At 44.9% G+C, this 19,300-nt stretch overlaps 1 protein-coding gene across 5 annotated transcripts in view; it reads right to left on the bottom strand.

Annotated features, from left to right (window-relative positions):
• Positions 1-2,433: 2,433 nt before the first annotated feature.
• Positions 2,434-19,300, bottom strand: part of LOC147630690 (myosin heavy chain-like protein) — a 97,512-nt gene continuing 80,645 nt past the window's right edge. For all 5 annotated transcript variants that reach the window (XM_086810644.1, XM_086810646.1, XM_086810645.1 and 2 more), the window contains 4 exons: positions 11,489-11,593; positions 3,321-3,470; positions 2,909-3,018; positions 2,434-2,820 (listed from right to left, as the gene is read on the bottom strand). In XM_086810644.1, the coding sequence (XP_086666770.1) occupies positions 2,733-2,820; positions 2,909-3,018; positions 3,321-3,470; positions 11,489-11,593 (453 nt within the window). In that variant the 3' untranslated portion in view covers positions 2,434-2,732. The remainder of the gene's footprint in view (positions 2,821-2,908; positions 3,019-3,320; positions 3,471-11,488; positions 11,594-19,300) is intronic.

Below are 19,300 nucleotides of genomic sequence, written 5' to 3'. Positions count from 1 at the left end.
TAAGATTCTTATGGCCATCGACAATATTGCATTGTTCCAAATACCATCATACCATATTCTTTTGGAGGCATAGGCAATTGCGTAAACGAATTGCTCTCCTCCACAATGTTTTGCTTGATAAACTAACCATGTTGTAAAATATCTCTTGCTAGTAAAATCTTGGATGCTTTAACAATGAGTAAAAGTACTAATGTGCACCTTAGTCCTACATCTATCAATAGTCCAAGTTGGAAGACCCTTGCTTGACTAGCCAACCTAAAGATAAAGTTGCGCCTTTCCAATAGGAGGTGGCAACACTTGAGGTATAAGTCCTTCGTAATGACATTCATTTTAGAGTTTCCATACAAAATTGTTGCACCTCTAGGGAATATTGTATACTCCATGGGCAAGGTGGCATTGGAAGAGACCCTTTATAAAAGAATTGGTTTAACTTGTCTTTACAAGTTTGCCCTTGTATCCTCGGTCAAATTTCCTTATAATCTTCTTTCCACTAAGTTCGAGATCTAGCCACTCCTAGTGTAGCATACATAGCAAATAAGAGGAAACACACAGACACTGGCATCTAGCTCACTACCCAACCATGGAGCCAATTAGGCTCACCCTGAAGCATGGAGATTAGCAACATTAGATGCATGGCTCCGCATGCAAAGCCCCTGCGTCCCATACCAAGACACAACCCTCCGGTGTACTCTCATAGCTCTTCTCAAAGTGACTCCAAAAGTCACTTATAGGCCTCCTATAAACCAAGAGGCATAAATAGCCCACGCCTCTTAAACACCTTTGACCTCCTTGTTTAAATGCCTAACTCCTAGTCCCCCTAGTTAATCCAACCCAAGGGTAGACTTGTTATCTCTGTTAGGACCTTGGAATGTAACATACTTTCTTCCTTAAGAACCTTTGATGTCCTTAGCAATGAATTCGAGGAAGAGATTCTTTATACTACACACTTACTTCCATGTAGCCTTGACCTTAGACCATCATAATAGACAGTATCCTGAGATCTTCTAGTACACTCATCTAGAACCAACACAAGCTCCATTGGAACATACAGTCATATCCTCAAGGTTTAAGGGCCCCTGGCACAATCTCATCACCTTCATCTACACATTCTTTCAAATGATTGCCATGAAATACATGGTGAATCTTGAGTCCAAGAGTACCAACCGTTAAGCTACATCACTCATCTTCTTTGTGATTTGATAAGGACCACAACACCATGAAAACAACTTGTAATGCTTGCCAGTGCTTGTCATCTTAGAGTTCAGGAATTTAAAGTTTACCCACATGCCCTCTTGTAAGATCCTTTGAGTCCTTCGTTGATTAGTGTTATATTGAGCACAATCCTAGGCACTCTTTAAGCTCTCCCTTGCAACTATTATCAAATCTTGGATATCCTACAAGAATCCACTACTGATTTCAACTCGACTCCCCTTTTTGGTAATCCGGTGGAAGACCAACAAGATACAGCATATAAACCAACAGCTATGGATCCCTGAGAGCCTTGTAACGGTTCATCAAATCCTTAAATACTTGGGAATAGGTGTCAAGGCTTTTCTTCCCCATCTCAAGAAACAACTTTTGGAAGTTATCTATCTTGTTTATAGAAAAAAACGCCGCTTCAAAAGCAATCTAAAAATCAGCCCATGTTGTCGGCTGTTCCATAGGCGAATGCTTTATTTTGAAGCATCATCTGTGTCTGACCGATATACTGATCGTCAGCATATCTATATAAATCAAGGACAGCATTCCATTTCCCAAGCCCCTCACACTCTTTCCACTCTCCCGAGAAGGGATCCAGATGGAAAGATACGAGTTTCTCGGGGAGCCTAGGAGCATATATGCGGTAATTGTTTCTCTAAACAAGAATGGTGGAATACAACGTATTCACAAGAGATGAAGGAGATTCAGGAGGATTAGAAGTACGTGATGGCTGTCTGAGAGGCAGAGAAGGTTGCATAAGGCCCATATATTGCTCATATGACTGAGAATATTGCGTAAAATCAGGAAAAAGATTGAGGCCATTACCCGACACCGTCACATGAACCGGTTGTCCCGTGTATTGTTGCCGAAGGTGGATGTACTTGAGTTTGTGGTGGCTCGTTTTGAAAACCTCATCCCTGCACTTGATATATCGTGGGTTGAGCAGGACTTCTGGCAGAGAAGGCTGCACCCGCTGTTCATCTAGTGTGTCCACAACCATAGCTATACCAACTCAATGTTCAGCCATGGTAATAGATCAAAGAGTGCCTTGATGATCACAAGCGCAAGCCTGTTGAGAGCAAGCGTAAGGTTCTGTGAGGGAAAGAAGGTGGCCACCTATTTCATGTTTACATCCCCATCTCAATAAAGTTAGATGCACTTTTCTCAGCAGAATAAGGGAAGGACTCCTGCAAAATAACACACTAGCAAGATTTGGATCCTATATGGTAGATATGAGGGATGATCAAATCAATATCATAGAGAAGAGAATTCAGGTCCCAACGTCTAAGCATGTCCTTGAATACTCTATTTGTTTTCTTATTCAGTAAATGTGGACAATCTTTCATGTCCCTCAATGGACAAGACAAAGCATCTTTCTCCCTGTCATCATAAGAGAGTATGGTCGTTGGCGAAAAAAATATTTTACAAGGGGCTTTGCTGAATTTTGATCACGACTAGACAAGCCCCAAGTGTGTGTTTGTTTACACCTGCAGAAGCTTTTCGGGCCCATGCAAAAGCTAATTTAGCTTCAACTATGCTGCAAGTGTCACTTCATTATAGTTGCCATGTCGCTTGAGCTGCATGAGTCTGTTTTCAATATTTACAAGTACTGGCTTGTAACTGCACGCAGCAAAGAAGGCATTGCATGTAATTTTATGAAGTAACCTGCAGTCAAAAATACAAGGATGCTGCCATAAATAGTACTTACAGCCAGTTCAAGCTACTGATGTGCTGCATTGCACGATTTAAGTCGACTGAGAGCTGCAAGACTTGTGCACTCATGGCTTCAGCACGGCCTTTAGCCTTGCCTAATTCCACCTGAAATAAAGCTACAAATTTTAAAAAGGCTTACCTTCTTTTTTTAATTTAAAGGTCCTATGACTCAATCTTCAGAATTCTTTTAAAACCTGTATCATGCTTAGTCCAAAGAGATGCACATGTACTGAACCAAGGCAAACACAGTTTTTTCCCAACATTGTATGGTAGCTTCATAAACAACATTTTCTTGCAGCGATGTATAAATATCATATTCACCATGCATAAATAAATGGCCAAAGATTGTAGGTTATTACTATGGGCCTAAAATTTACAGCAGAAGAAAATGCAACCACCCACAATACCTGCAGCTTGGAGCTTTCCTTTTCCTTTTCAGCATCAGCCAAACTTCCAATGCTCTTCAAGGGCACAATATCAGTTCTCTGCGCTTGTTTTGTACGGAGATCATTCAACTCTGCCCTCAGGTTAGCATTCTGTTGTAAGCAATCTTGTACCTGCAAAATCCAAGTGTTTCTGATTACTCTGCTGAGATACATCACAATCAACTTTGGTACTGAACTTGGTATCCAGGGCCACATCTCTCGCTTGTACTAAACAATGCTCAAGTTTCAAAATATGATCATCTCTCGCTTGTAGAAAACAATGCTCAAGTTTCAAAATATGATCATCTCTCGCTTGTACTAAACAATGCTCAAGTTTCAAAATATGATCAGCATGCAGACGATGGATAGAGGAATAAGGCACTGCTTTTGTCTTCAAACGCAGGGCTACAATTACACCTCACATGTTAACAAACTCCTTTCTGCCCTTCATTTTGTTACGTCCTTTAGCCTCCCAATATAAAGACACTAAATGTGATCCACCAAAAGCTTGCTGTTACAAAACAAATGTGATGCCTTGCATGCTTAGAAAGAAGAAAGAACTTGTCTATAACACCAAGATCTCCCCATCAATTCTCTAATTGTGCCACCATGTCATCCTCATCCTCAAGAACTCGTAAAATATATAATTGAGTCTTGACACTTTAAGACCATGGAATACCTATTCCTTGAATATAACATGCTGAGTATGTCTTTCACTCTAAATCTAGAAGAACACAAGAGAAAGATCACCTGCAACAACTGAGAGGGACGTAAGTTGGAAAGATTTGCCTATCCCACTGGCTAAATAGTAAGCAAAAAAAAAACGGTGTATCATCTACTTTAATAGTTGATCAAGCAAGCTCTCAAGCTCTATATTCTCCCGATTTGTCTACTCTCTCTCTCTCTCTCTCTCTCTCTCTCTCTCTCTCTCTCTCTCTCACACACACACACACACACACACACACACACACACACATTGGGAGTGCATTTTGGACCCAAGACATGTTGGTGCCTCGCACACATTGGGTCATCAAAGAGAAGCCACATGTTGCGTCCTAACAGGCCTAGGGTTTGGGCTAGGGACATGGACTAACCCACGTTAGGATCACAGTTGCATAGAAACGCGTTTCGTACAGGTTCGAAACGGACGAAACGTTTCGAAACGTTTCGTCCTGTACGAAACGCGTTTTTTTTCATCATGCATATTTTAGAAACCTAAAAAACGAATCGTTTCGTACGGCGCACTTTCGTTCACGTTTCCCAGTGGCGGCCGCCTGTGACTTTTCGCCGATTTGTGTGCCAGCCTGCCATCGCTCGTGTCAGCCCACCTACTCCTTGGTGTCCTTGGGCCTTGTGGAGGTCTTCCAAAGGGGTAATGTCATGTTTTGCTTTATGTTGGTTTTCTCTGCACAACTCACAAAGCAGCACACTTTTTTCTCTTCCATCAATATTTATGGCATATCTTCCACGGTCCACCTTGCTCTATTGAGGCTTTACTTCTAAGGCTATCTACCTTCTCTTCCCCTTGCTCTATTGTTGGCCAAGACGACAGTTAAAATCATGAATCATATAATGAGATTAGTTTATGTTCTATGTCGTACTTGCAGGGCCAACAATCTGCATTTATCCCCGCCTTGTAGGATGCCTTGAACAGGTGATTCTCTTTGGAACAATGTCACCTTCGAGTCTAGATATGGTGACTTGGGCTCCGGAAAGTAGAAATACAACTTTTGTGCTCAGAAGCACCATGGCAGTGTCACCAGGCTGAAGGCACATTTGTCACAAACAAATGGTTTTGGCATCGGGCCATGTAAGCATTTGTCACAAACAAAGGGTTTTAGCATCGGGCCATGTAAGCATGTGCCACAAGAAATCTATGATAGTCTCAAGGCTTGGAAGGCCTTGCAGCTAGGTATCCCCCTTGAGGATATCCCCAATCTGGGAGAGCCTGAAGCACGTCAAACTGTCTCCAAGAGGACTCGCAGTGATCACCCACGTGATTTGTGATATCATCATATCTTACATGTATTTTGTTTTTATTGAAATAAATTCAATGTGGTCTCTTATAAGTTATGTCAACAGTTTTTTCTTTTGTATATTTCAAGTTAAAAATATACATGCTTTTTCTATTTTGTATGAAACCTTTTTGTACCCGTTTCTTACCTTTTATGAAACGTTTAACGTATGAAACCCGTTTCATACCTGCTGTTTCAGAAACGCCTGGCAACACTGGTTAGGATTAGGGCTTCGTTGGGGCGTCGAAACCTGGAAGGTTCACACATGGGCTAGTGGCACTAGCAAGATGAGGTCTGATTGCCGCAAGCCTTCTTGGTACCAATAGCCCCAACCTAGCGTCCCATACTAGTAGGCCGAACCACCCACCTTGCAGCTCCATGGCCATGAGGTCTTGCACGCCCCTGGTAGCCCTCCTGTCTACCGTGTGGATACCTCAATAACCCATAACTCATAAGTGTGCCCAAGGTCACTTATATAGCATAACTTGGTTATTATTGGCCCTTGCTTTATTTATAAGCGTCGCCCTTAGCCCATGTGTGAACCCTCCAAGTTCCCTCACCCCAACTAAGCCCTAACCCTAACCTGGGTTAGTCAACATCCCTAGCCCTCACCCCTAACCCTAACCTGGGTTAGTCAACATCCCTAACCTAGAGCAATAAAAAACTTCCCTCCTATTCAATATGAAACCAGTTGGTGACACAAAGCAATAAATAGACACTTCAGATGCCAAACAAAGATATGAAAACACAGCAGAAATAACCATAAACACTATCAAAACACTGCACTAAGCCGAAACAGCCGGCCCCTCATAGGAACTCCTTTATTCCAATGAATAAAGAATTACAACCAAACCAAGGTACGGGTGCAATCCTGCACCGGATTTTCCACAAAGCTCCACAAACACTTGCTCAAGAACTAGGCACCAATCAGCACCATAAACCAGTGCACATCAGCCTCGAACAACAGCCCAGGACAGTGCCAAATCCAGCCCTGAAATCTGTGCCAAGACGGTCCCATAAAAGCTCTCAAGACTGCCCCATATTTCTCCAAGAAACAACCTGAGAAAAGCTCTCAAATCTGTCCACCTGTACGACCAGCAAGGGGAGAGAAAATTGTCCCCCTGTACGGCCAGCGAAGAGAGAGAGAGAGAGAGAGAGAGAGATAGAGGGAGAGAGGGAGGGAGAAAACCTGTTGTACGGTCTGTGCTAGAGAGAGAGGAGGGCTCCCGTACTTGCTGTACGGCTGTCGTACAGACAGCACAAGGAGAGAGTCCCGCCGGCCAGCACTCAGCCCACTCCTGCAGTGTATGACCAACGTAAAGGAAGAGAGAGAGTTGCTGCTGCAGTTGGCCCGTAAAGAGAGAAACAAGGCAGGTTGGCTTGCTGCTACAGTACGGCCAGAACTCGCAGAAGAGAGAGAACAAGCTGCTGCTGCTGTACCACTGTATGGTCAGCTGAAGAGAGAGAGGAAGCTGTTCTGTAAGCAACCAGCAAAGAAGGGAAGAGAGAGAAATGAAATGAAATGAAATGTTATATTAACGTCTTCAAAAGGCCATAATGACCTATGAGAGAGAGAGAGAGAGAGCCCCTTTTTGCTGCATTCGGCCTATGCACAGATCTTCAAGAGAAAAAACAGCCCCTCCTGTGCGCATCCCAAAGAACAGCCCCTTCCTCCTCGCTTTTTCATGATTCAGCCCCTCCCCCTCTAAAAGAGTTGTCCTCTATATCCTGTGTAGGCTTGCTTTTCGGCTAAACGTGGTAGCTTCTCCATAAATATCATAAAATTCCTCTTTTTGTGAGTCAAAAACAGCCTCTTTTTGGGCTTACAGTCCACCCACTTATAAGTATCCTTATAAACCATATAAGTCAGTGAAATCCTGTAAACTCATGTCTTGTAATCCACCTTCAAATACAGACATGCCAAATAAGCCTTCAGGAAAATCCCCGTTCGCACCTTGGTTCCGGACAGTGTGTGAAACACTGTTCAAGATTGGTGACGGGACCAAATTGGTGACACAATCCACATCCTCGTGAATGCACAAGGAGACAAGCCTATGTAAGTGAATCCCCGGATCTGGACATCTGTGTCCATAGCATCTACTCAAGTCTACTGCCTCTTACCTAGGCTAGTATAAGACTCCTCTTATGGACCCTGCTACGAAGATCCGATTGCTTACTCTCAATCCAACTCTCATCCAAGAGCTGAATAGGACATCAAGACTCAAAGCGCAACAACCTCTACCATAACAACCCTAGCGCAGACCCACAACACAAGATCTACCATGGGATTGAGTACGATACTCCAACCACAAGATCTACCCTATCCAATCCCATTAAGACCGAACGAAGATTGTGTTCTCTCACATAACCAGTAGATACTCACGTCTACTTTAGGACAAGCATACAACTTCTGATCAATTTCTAGGATGTCCCATGTCCTCAAACGGCCTAAAGACAACATACAGCTTCTAGCTAGTTTTCACCCCACCGAATTGGAATGAAACCAAAGGTCCACCCAAATCCTTTAATAGAGATCCTAAAGGACAATGGTTATAACATATTCCACCCCTAACATGTCCATGGGTTACACCCCTTGGAATAGGTGCAAGGCCCTATCTTATGTTCTCTTAATAAAAGGGTGTTCACACCTAGAGTATTCACACACCACTAGACACTTACTAGACTCTAAAATATCCAACACTCGCCAATTGGCAAAGATTGGTCCGTAACTTTCTTTGGTCAGGTTTGGATGGTACACTAGACACCTGGGCTAGAGTGGCTTGGGAGACTGTTCTACGCCCCAGACAAGAAGGGGAGCTGAATATTGTAGATCCAGATACACCTGGGCTAGAGTGGCTTGGGAGACTGTTCTACGCCCCAGACAAGAAGGGAGCTGAATATTGTAGATCCAGATACACAGTGCAAAGCATTGCATTGCAAGTTAGTGGTGAGAGGATTCCTTCCACGCACTAAGCCTTGGAAGAATTTCTTTATGTTTCATATTTCTGGTTGTACACCTCGTGGTGGTGGAGATTGGATGCTCACTTCACGTTTCATCTTTACGGAGGCAGAGTATAGGGCACCTTCCTCTCCACTTATAGCTACCATTATCACAGCCTAGAGTAGCATGAGACCTTTTTTGAGACAAAGGATTCCTAGATCAAAGGATGAGGCTCATAGACAGCACATTATGTGGAATGACCTCATTAGAGATGAGGTTGGGCAACGTTTGGGTGCATCTGGATATATGGAGTGGCCTGGCTGGGAGAGATGTGCATCAACAGTTAATGCTTAGAAAACTTTAAAGAATTCTGGATTCTTTGCAATGACCATGAACCTCTGGTCATCAATATGTAACACCATTGGTTACTATTGCTTTGCTCACATATCCTCCAAGATCCACTAGAGCCACAATGTCTCACAACAGGCTTAGCATTCAGTCTTGTACTCAGCCTTTGTCGAAGAGCGGGCCACAGTAGGCTGCTTCTTGTTGATGCAAGAAATACATCCTAAACCAAGCGCAAAGTAATAACATCTCACTGAGCGTCTCTTGTCGAAATTACTAGCTCAGTCTGAGTCAAAAAACCGCAAGGAGTTTTTCTTGTAGTGTAGGTGATGCCATAAGCTAGCGTATGACGAACACGCGTAGCACGCAGATCCCTGCTTTCCAATGGTTCTCTTGCAGCTGATTGAAGAACTTGCTTAAGACACCAACAGCAAAGCTGATGTTGTTCGCTTGGTACTAGATATGAAAACAAGACTCTCCACAAGCCTCCTATACAAGGTCTCATCTACCAATGGTGAAGCACCCCCTATATAAATCTTTGACCCAACCTCCATAGATGTCACAACAGCCTTCCACTCAGCCATGCCAGATACCTTGATTCAGTATCTCCATAGTATATTTTGTTGAGAGATGAAGACCTTTTCCTGACTCTGGCCCTCAAATATCAAACTGCCCAAGCAGTAATGCATGAGACCAAGGTCTGTCATCTCAAACTCTTGACTAAGCATCTCCTTGGTCTGAACAATCTTCTCCTCACAACTACCTGTTATGATTAGATCATCCACATACAAGACAATGACCATACATCTTAAAGAAAAACATACAAGTTTGCATCTAAGGGGCTTTGAATGTGACCAATACCATAAAAAAGAATCAATCTGCTCGTACCAAGCTTGGGAAGCCTGTTTTAGGCCATATTCACTTTGCCTCCTGAGTTGGAGACAACAAACCTTGGGGTCTACTACACATATATCTCCTCCTCAAGGACACCATTCAAGAAGGCTGATTTTACATCCATCTAGTACACCAACTTCTTTTTCTCGACTGCTAGTGCCAAAATCATACAAATAGTAGTCATGCAAGTTGTGGGAACAAAGGTTTTCTGAAAATCAAAATCTTCCACTTGTGCAAAACCTTTGGCCACAAGCCGGGCCTTGTACTTCTGTAAGATGCCATTGCAGATCTGTACTTAACCATGCAACCCACTCGGTGCCGAGAACCTTGCATTAAGGCAACCAATCCCAAGTACAGTTGCAAAGAATAGAGTCATACTCTTAATTGCATGGCTGTCATCCAATAGGGATTGTCCTATGCCCAATGAAAGGAAGTTGACTTCTACACAGTAAGCATTGGGCCCTAATTTGCTTCTCTAATCTTCTAGAGTTTCCAACATTAGGTGCAGTCTCCTCAATGGCAGTATCCAGAAGTTGCAAGTACTAAGAGAATAACTTGTCCTTCATGGCACTATAGGCTCTTCCTCCTCATCTGATTCCACTTCTCAGACTACCGACTACTTACGACCTGGTGGAAGGGGGGAAATGACATGAAACAAACCATGTATGAAATAAACAAAACGTTTCTTGTGACTTTGGGCCCAATATGAATTTAAAAGACTCTTCCCTTTGTAAACCATCTCCATAACTATCCAACTTTTAGCTCGGCAACTCCATTTTGCTATGAAGTATGAGCTGTGGTGGTAAATTGTCGCTGAATCCCATGCTCCTTGCAAAAAGCATGAAATGCCTTCGATGTGAACTCGGAACCCTAATCTGTCCTTAGCTTGTTCACCCTCGTGCTTGTTTTTGCTTCGACCATTGCAAGCCATTCTTTACACTTTCCAAAAGCCTGTGATTTTCCTTGAGGAATTAGCCCAAATCTTCCTACTGTAGTCTTTGATCAAAGACACGAAGTAGAAAGAACCTCCCAAAACCATTGTTTGCATCAGAGGTCTACATGAATGAGCTGTAGAAAGAAAGAAAAAAAAGAAAGGTCTACCAAAGATCTATGAGACCGAAAAGATGTTACATGTGATCGATCCTCGCGAGTCAACATGAAAAAACAAAGACTAGCTGCCGAAAGAAAAACACAGGACCTACGTACTACTACGTATGCCTTTAAGTACAATATAGTGGGCAACAGAAGAGCTTTATGTGTTGGAACTCTAATGCGACATCCTCGTCATGGACGGATTAACTGACCTCGATGTCCACTACCTGTGGGAGTGCCTCTCTTCGTCACTAAAGCAAGTCCCGAACCTAGAGTTGTTGGATAGAGGGTCTGGGTCTCCGGGACCAGGGATGTTTGGCTCTTTGGAGGATTTGTGCTCTCTGTCAGTGGACCCCCCCGAGTGCATGAGATGCTCAATTGGTGGGGGGCATCTAGCCCTGGCCTGGTCAATCTATCCTGGGAGATCTCAAGTGGGCTGAGAGTCAGTCGGGACTAACTGGGCTGAGGGCCAAAAAGTCAGTAATAGATGTATGTGCGGCATCCCGCCTGTCCGGCTGCTGCCTCAATAGTCTGTCTCTATTACAAACCTCGTCGCGTTTTGAGTCTTGACAATGGTTGTGCCATTCTACCGTGACTCTAGACAACCAACACACTAAACAAGCCTGACCTTAGCAACCTATTCATAAAGAAAATGGAGCTGAATACTGTTGACAAGTACCAGTATGTATTAATAGTGAACTAAAAAGCTAAAGACAGCTTGAAGTATATCTGCTTTCCATGTTTTATTGATCTTGAAAGTGATGGCACAAACCAGCTTTATTTGCACACCATTTAGGAAAAAACATGGTTTTTTTCTACACAATTTATGATGCACGATGACCAGAATAGCAAGCAAGACCTACCTGATGCTCCCACTGACCAGTTAATGCTGAGGCTTCTCTCAGGCATGCTGCAAGGCTATCATTCTCACTAAAAAGTCTTTCTATTTCCACAGATTGAGAATCTATCTGCCCAATAAGTTGAGATGCATATTAGGGGTATATCCACACAAAAAAATATCATCAAAGCCAAAAAACATGAAGACAGCAATGCACTTTGAGCTTCAAATGAGCTTGATCATGTAGCATGAAAAAGAACAGGATAAACAGAACTAACCATCACACTTCAATAAAATTATTGCTATTGAGTTCATTTCTCATTGATTGATTCACTATTTTGGAGTTATCAACAACACCACTTGACAGGTGCATCTATATTTTCATGAATAACACAGATACTACCATGTATACACCTGAACCATTGCATATATCCACTAGCCCCCAATGGGAAACCCATATCGGTGTCCCCTGTATCTCATTCTCAGTGTCTCAAACCAAATCTGAGCCTACAACATGCTTTCAGGATAGAAGCCAAGGATGGGGAAGAAGGCTTCCTGATATCTGCCTCCATGAAGATCCACCTCAAAAGGGGTTCCCATTTCCCCAAGCTTGCCATACATGCATTGCATAAGCTATTAAGCGGATGAGAGCATAAATTCTGGTCCCCTCAAAGAAGGTTGCACACAATAGTTTTGACCATGATGCTCTACCTTGTATATTAGTCAGTACTCCTCGAACAGTTTTTACGCTTGGGAACTGTGATTTGGGAGCACCACCGATCGTAGTCGAGGCTCTTGCCAGATCAGTGTCCTTCATTCATAGCACTTGGGAGCTTCCCCGACACCGGTATGCACGACTTGCTTTAGAGTCCTCTCATCAGCTAGCCATGGAGGGAGACACTTCATGTTGGTATGCGCAGATAGCATCCTGGTTTGAGCTGCTCCATGGGTTCAATTCAGACAGACTTCCACCCTTCCCAGTACTCTTTGGAGGCACCCTCTCTCACCTTGACACATTTTGAGATTAGTAGAGTCATCAGACAGGACCTCATTCAGTTGGACACTAGGAGGACATGGCTAGAGCCCTCACAGGAGTTGGGGACAAAGATGGCTTTCTATAGAGACCTCCTTCTCCGCACCACTGAGGATGGCTTTATACTTAGACCGAGCTACATGGATACCCATCTGTCTCGGTGCACCATTGGGCCGATCCACACCTCTTCACATCAGTTAGAGATAGAGACAGGCAGATTTAGAGGCATACCTCCAAGGGACAGGATTTGTCAGATTTGTTGGATAGAGCCAGAGACGGAGGAGCACTACATCTATCACCGCACAGCATATTATGAGATTCGAGGGCACTACCATTGCCTTTTCAAAGAGGGATTTGGACCACTGGCTAGATTCATGGACTATTGTGATCAGCGATGCTTGGTTTTTATCTCCTCAAGATCCGCAGGCTCAGAGGGTCCATTATCAGGAGCAGACCACCGACCGACAGGGAGTCCACACAGAGACAAATTACTAACTTCTTTAGAGGGACCACTCGGGAGGGGACACAGCCGACAGCCCAGCAGTGGGCACCCCGTGGGACTCTAGTTGAGAGAGCTATCCAGTTGGGCAGATCCAGACGCCCGAGGACTCGCGGATCCTCACATCGGAGACGGTGACTACACCGGAGGATTCAGAGCATCATTGCAAGGCATCAGGCTCGTCTGACCAAACATCTCACTATGGCAGATATCCACGCCATCCGGCAGAGACCCATGCTAGAGCTCCTAGGATGATTACCACTCCAGCCATGTACTGTTGTACTCACTGTCACTTTTGTACTCCCCCATATTCATGTATCCATGTACTCATGTACCCCATTTTGACTAGTAGCATTAGCTTCCCACTCTCCCTAGTTGCTACTTCCGGATGCTCCCTACTGATGTATTATAGGGCTAGATACTTACCTTCAGTTCTTTCTTTTCTTTTCCAAACAGTGTATCAGATGTCACATGGTTGTAACTTTGGTCTCATAGGTCACTTTGGCCTTTTGAAGACGTTAATATAACATTTCATTTCATTTCATTTCTCTCTCTCTCTCTCTCTCTCTCTCTCTCTCTCTCTCTCTCTCTCTCTCTCTCTCTCTCTCTCTCTCTCTCTCTCTCTCTCTCTCTCTCTCTCTCTCGCTCGCTTCATTGACAGATTAGACGGAGCTCGTCCCACACTGGCAGGCATATCGATCCCCATACTACTTTATGCAAATGACATCCTCCTCCTCTCAGACTCAGCCATAGTTGCACCCGGTTCGCGCACCGCCGCCTCCATTCGGTTTGATACAATACGGTACGATCCGGGTATGGTACAGTACGATCCGGGTACGGTACTAACCGTTTTTTTGGGCCTTTTTTTTCTGCCCGTTTTTTTCGCCGTTTTATGTCCGTTTTGTTCGCCATTTGGAGAGCCATTTGATGGGCCCTTTGGTTGCCAACTTGCCTTTGCTTGAGGCTTGACTATTGAGCCTTGAGCCTCTAGGCTCTCCCTATTATCTATATAATAGGCCCTCTCCCAACCCCATCCTCACAAGTTCTCATTGCTCAACCCTCCCCTCACAAGTGCTCATTGCTCAAGTCTATCCTCTCCCTTGAGTCCCCTCTAGGCTCTCTCCCTCTTCCTCAAGGTTCAAGGCTCAAGCCTCCCCCTCAAGGCTCTCCCTCTTCCTCCAACTTTCAAGCCTCTAGGCTCTCCCATTGCAAAGTCTTCTTCGGCAGTTCATGGTGATATTAGGGAGCCCGAATATGATGATGAAGGCAACGTTCTTAGCGATGGGGATTTTGGTGGGAGCTCTGAGGTGTCCTCCTCTACTGAGAATATTGAAGAGCCTAGCAATAGCTCGAAGTCCTGACTCCTGACATTGATGGTGACATAGGCTTTTAGCCTCTATAGTCCTCTATGGGCTTTTTGCATTTTTGTAGTCACATTTTTGTACTTGCCCATGCGGCATGCCGACTTTTGCAGCTTTATATATATTCATGACTCTTTGACATGTCACATGTACATTTGTCTACTTTCATTTTCTATGCAAGTTGCAACATTCTAAATTTTTATGTTTTGTTAAGTTGTAACTTGTAACTTGTAACTTCTTTAAGTTTTGCATCTATATTTATATTTTTAAGTATTTTTTAATGGACCGTACCTCCACCGTACTTTTATTTTCAAAATTTAGCCGTGTTCTGGGACCGTATTTAAACGTACTGTACCGAATCAAACTTTTCGTACCTGACATAGGGCTACTTGAGTGTTCACATGTCCCATGCCATGTGGATTGCGATTGGCCAGATACGGGTTTCATCCCATCGCCTCAGAGTGGAGTCAGGTAGAGCTGAGCGCATCTTCAGAGCCGGGAAGCTCATACGGAGACCCAGAGAGGAGAGGATCTGCCGATTATGCCACATAGAGGTTGAGACGGAGGAGTATTACATATGCCGCTGCCCAGTATACTATGAGATCCGTGGGAGGTTTCACTATCTATTTCGTGAGAAATTTGGTCCACTCTCAAGGATCATTGACTTCCAGGACCAGCATTGCCTAGGCCTCTTCCTGCTTGAGCTCCACAGACACAGCGACACCTTCTTGAGAGAGCGGCCCCAGCCACCCCGCCCCCTCCCTTGCCAACCAACCATCACCAGTTTCTTCCGGACCCAGGAGATGGAGGACACCGATATAGTGGATCTTGTGGACCCTCCACGAGTTGCTCCAGACCTACCTCGCCTGAGAGGAGTCACCTCGGACCGAGCCTCCGCACTCTAGCATGCCCGACGCCCCCGGCCCCCCCTTCGACCACGGTCACCTCATCAGCTCCAGATTCAGGACATGCTCCACCGCCATCGAGTTACCTTTCCACGTGACACAGCTGAGAGAGACCTCTCGGCCATACTCATTTGCTTGATATTTTGGAGAGTGGTATACCATCTACTCGGAGCTGATGCTGCTCTCATGTTTCTATGTTCTTAGTATTTCCATGATTAGTTTCCATGGACAATTTTGTATCACCTAAGTGAGATAGCTATGTTTATGTTTTCTTTCTGTTTTATTTTCCATTCCATGATGAGATATGCCATGGACATTATTGTATCACTTTGGTCTCACAGGCCCATAGGGTCTTTAGTAGACGCTTCGCTTCGCTTCTCTTCTCTTCTCTTCTCTTCTCTTCTCTCTACCCCCACCACCAGATCCCCGCCCCACTAACTCAACCTCCTTCACAAAGGGCATGGTCCTCAAGGCCATCCTAAGACTACGTAATGGGCGGGTCCCAGATCACGAGGGAGTCACTATCGACGAGTACATCTCACATGTCAATGATACCCTGGCACCCCTACTAGCCTACATGTTCAATAGAGCCCTATTGTGAAGCATTTACAATCTCTTGGTCCGCTAACACCATCAGCCCCATCCCCAAAGCCAAAGATCCACTTGATCCTAATAATTACAAGACAATCATGATGGCCACACATTGGCCAAACTCTATGGATCAGTGCTAGAGGCAAAGCTCAATTCATTTGCACAGAGAGAGGGATGCAGAGCCACAGGACATGCACGCTTTCAGAGGAGCTACTCTACCCTTGACCACATCTTCACCCTCCATGCCATCATCGAGGAGGCTAGAGCACAACATCAGAGGATTTACTGCTGCTTTGTGAATTGTAGCTGAACTGAATGCCAACGACTAAATCAAGCAAAGAGTGAACACATGAACTGGACTACTGCATTCCCTCAATGAGTGGGAGAGGCCCCTTTTACACAAAAAGCCCATAGGCATAACTCACACACACTACAACTGGCTTTCACACTACAACCTGCTAACAGACAACCACTCCGTTGCATTCCCTCGATGAGTGGAAGAGTCCCCTTTTACACAAAAAGCCCATAGGGATTACAATCCCTTGCATATGGGATAACTCACACACACTACAACCGGCTTTCATACTACAACCTGCTAACACACAACCACTCCATTACAGTGGGCATCTGACCCCTCTACATGTGCCCCGGGTGTCAAGAGTTCATTGTCCCAGTGAACAAACATGAATACTAGCACATAACCTCCCATACATGTGTATAACCATGAACCACCACAATCCAAGAATAAAAAATAGCCATTATCAACCATGTGAGCAAGAGACGTTGGAGTCATGCTTGAGTAATCGTGTTACCAAGCCATCTTCTCCCTACAGCATGAAGGGCGGGTCTAACCCTCTGTCCCCTTGGCTCTTATTCTAATGCACCAAGAGTGGGTCACACCCTCCACCTTCTTGGCTCCTAAGACTTCTCAATACACAAATGTTCTACTCTAGCTTTATGCACAACCATACAATCAACAAAACCATATACACATGATTGAGAAAGTTACATGTCTACATGAAAATGCACCCCAGATGCGACTTAAAGCACCATGCTTATGTCCAAAAGAGGGTGTTGATGATGTCCAAAACAGGAGTGTTGATAGTACTACCCTCCAACCATGTGAACAGCCACGTACCAGTGGGACTATTGGCCCTTTAAATGATTCAGTGAGGGGCCATTCAGTAGCAGTTCAAAGAGCCATCATCAGCCAAGGTCCCCGCACCATTGATTCCAAAAGTGGCATTAACGCTCTGGCGTAACAAAATGTGACTCATGAGTCATTCATCAGAGTCAAGACTCAGACTCTGAGCTAGAATCATCCCCACCATGGTCATGGTCATGCTCATCCTCCTCACTAACACTCCAATCACTAATGCAGGCCTCTCTCTTTGGCTCGGGCTCTGCCTCTGCCCCTGCCTCTGTCTCAAGGCCCCTGCCCCTGGCTCTGCCTCTGCCTCTATCCCTGCCTCTGGCCCTGCCTATGGTGCCGGTCCTCGTGCGAGTCTCATGTGCAAAAGAGGCTCTCTCTGCTGCAAGGAAAGCCCACACTTCATCTTCTTCGTCACGAGGGTGCACTAGCTCCTCCATGCGAATCTCAACCTTGAAAGTGTCGGGATTGATCTCATTGATTGCTTTCATTTTTTCCCTCTTTCGAAGAAGCTTCAGATTGGAATTGACAAAGACAAGACGCTTTAATTGTGCAGGCAACAAGCAATTTCTTTTCTTTGTGTGTATGGCCGCAAACAAGCTCCAATTTCTCTCACAAGCGCCGGAGGAGCAATCTTGTGAGAGAACCTTCATAGCAATGCGCTGTAGCTCGGCACAGTCACCACCATACTTCTCCCACCAACTGACAAGTTTAAGCTGGGCATCTCGAAGACTAGCTCGTGGTGAGCCAAAATCAACATCATGCATGTCGCGAAACCGAAGAAGCTGGATCTCGAGAAGATCTTGCGTTTCTAGGTCTCTCTCCACTTTGGTGGTGTACTCTCTCCATCCCACATTTAGCTCGCGATCATGTCTCTGAGCATCTTGTCTCCACAGTGGAGGCAAGATGTGGCTAACAGCATGAATTGGACGATGAAACCAATCCCATTGTGTTTGCCATATCTCCTTGATTTCATCCATCCTATTGACATAGAAGTTTAGAACAAAAGACAATAAATTAGAATCTAGAATACATTATAAGAAAAAAGACTCAAGAGTCAAAAGCAAAGAACGACTTACGTCCTACAACTTGCAAGTAACATACCTATCATCATCAAAGAGGTTGCTTGCATTGAAGGCCGCGCCCACCTTCTCCATGAACTCGTAGATGAGGCCCATGGTGCATCCCTCCGAGTCGCTAAGACGTAGTGCTGCGATCAATGGCTCCATGAATGCTACAATGCACTCCGCATCATGCCAAAAGACTGCCTCATAGATGAGATCCTCAAATCTTTTACCCTTTTCGGTGCGGCTACCATCCCATGAAATCCATCTGTCATCCGTAATCATACGCCGCGAACCACGTCGACATTTTACCAATTTTTTGAGGACAATGAAGAGGTAGGCAAAGCAGGTACTTGAAGGCTTTGCGAGCTCCGTCTCACAATTTGCCCGATAGATACCAAGAGCTCGTTGCTTTCTTGTCACATAGTTTACCATAAACTCTGCCTTCTTCACCACATCCGCCACCCATGGTATGGCTCCCACATCTTCAATTAGAAGATCAATCGAATGCGAAACACAAACTGATTTGTGGATAGTCTCTCTCCACTAGTGTGCCGGCAGCCTTGCAATTGGATGCATTATCTGTGACTACCGCAACCACATTCTCGCTTCCCACTTGTTCTATTGCTGCCTTTAGATGCCCATAGATAAATTCAGTTGTATGTGCCTCCCCGGAGCCATCTATGGTAGTCAAGAACATGGTGCCAAGACAACAAGAGACAAGGATATTTAAGAGAGGGCGGCGTTTGGTGTCCGACCACCCGTCACACATAATAGTACACCCATATCTTGCCCACGCTGCCCGTACTGGTGCTAGCTCCTTCTCAATGTCCATGACCTTTGCCTTCAATTCTTTGGTGCAAAGAATCTCATATGATGGAGGCTTGAATTCGGGCCCCGCATCCGCCACCGCACTAAGCATGTGTAGAAAAGCCGGCTTGCGAGCATGGTCAAAGGACACATTGCTTGGCACATTTGGAGGTGGAGGGCTTGTGGTGAAAGATGGATGTGCACCACCGCTATGTTGATGAGAAGAGGCTGGAGCTCGAGAAGAACCGGCAACTGATGATGCAGGAACATCCCGTTGTGGTGAAGTCTGGGAGGAATCTATGATGGAAGGTGCCGTACCTTGAACCTGAACTCGGGCTCTCTTTCTGGCACGAACAACACTTGGATCTTCACCCAATTTCTGAATGACATCGTCGGGAATGTCGTTGGGACACACATCAATTCC

Source organism: Cibotium barometz, chromosome 16, assembly GCF_041138505.1.
Source record: "Cibotium barometz isolate CiBa-2024 chromosome 16, ASM4113850v1, whole genome shotgun sequence".
NCBI classification, from domain to species: Eukaryota; Viridiplantae; Streptophyta; class Polypodiopsida; order Cyatheales; family Cibotiaceae; genus Cibotium; species Cibotium barometz.
This window is presented reverse-complemented; position numbering and strand designations above follow the sequence as displayed.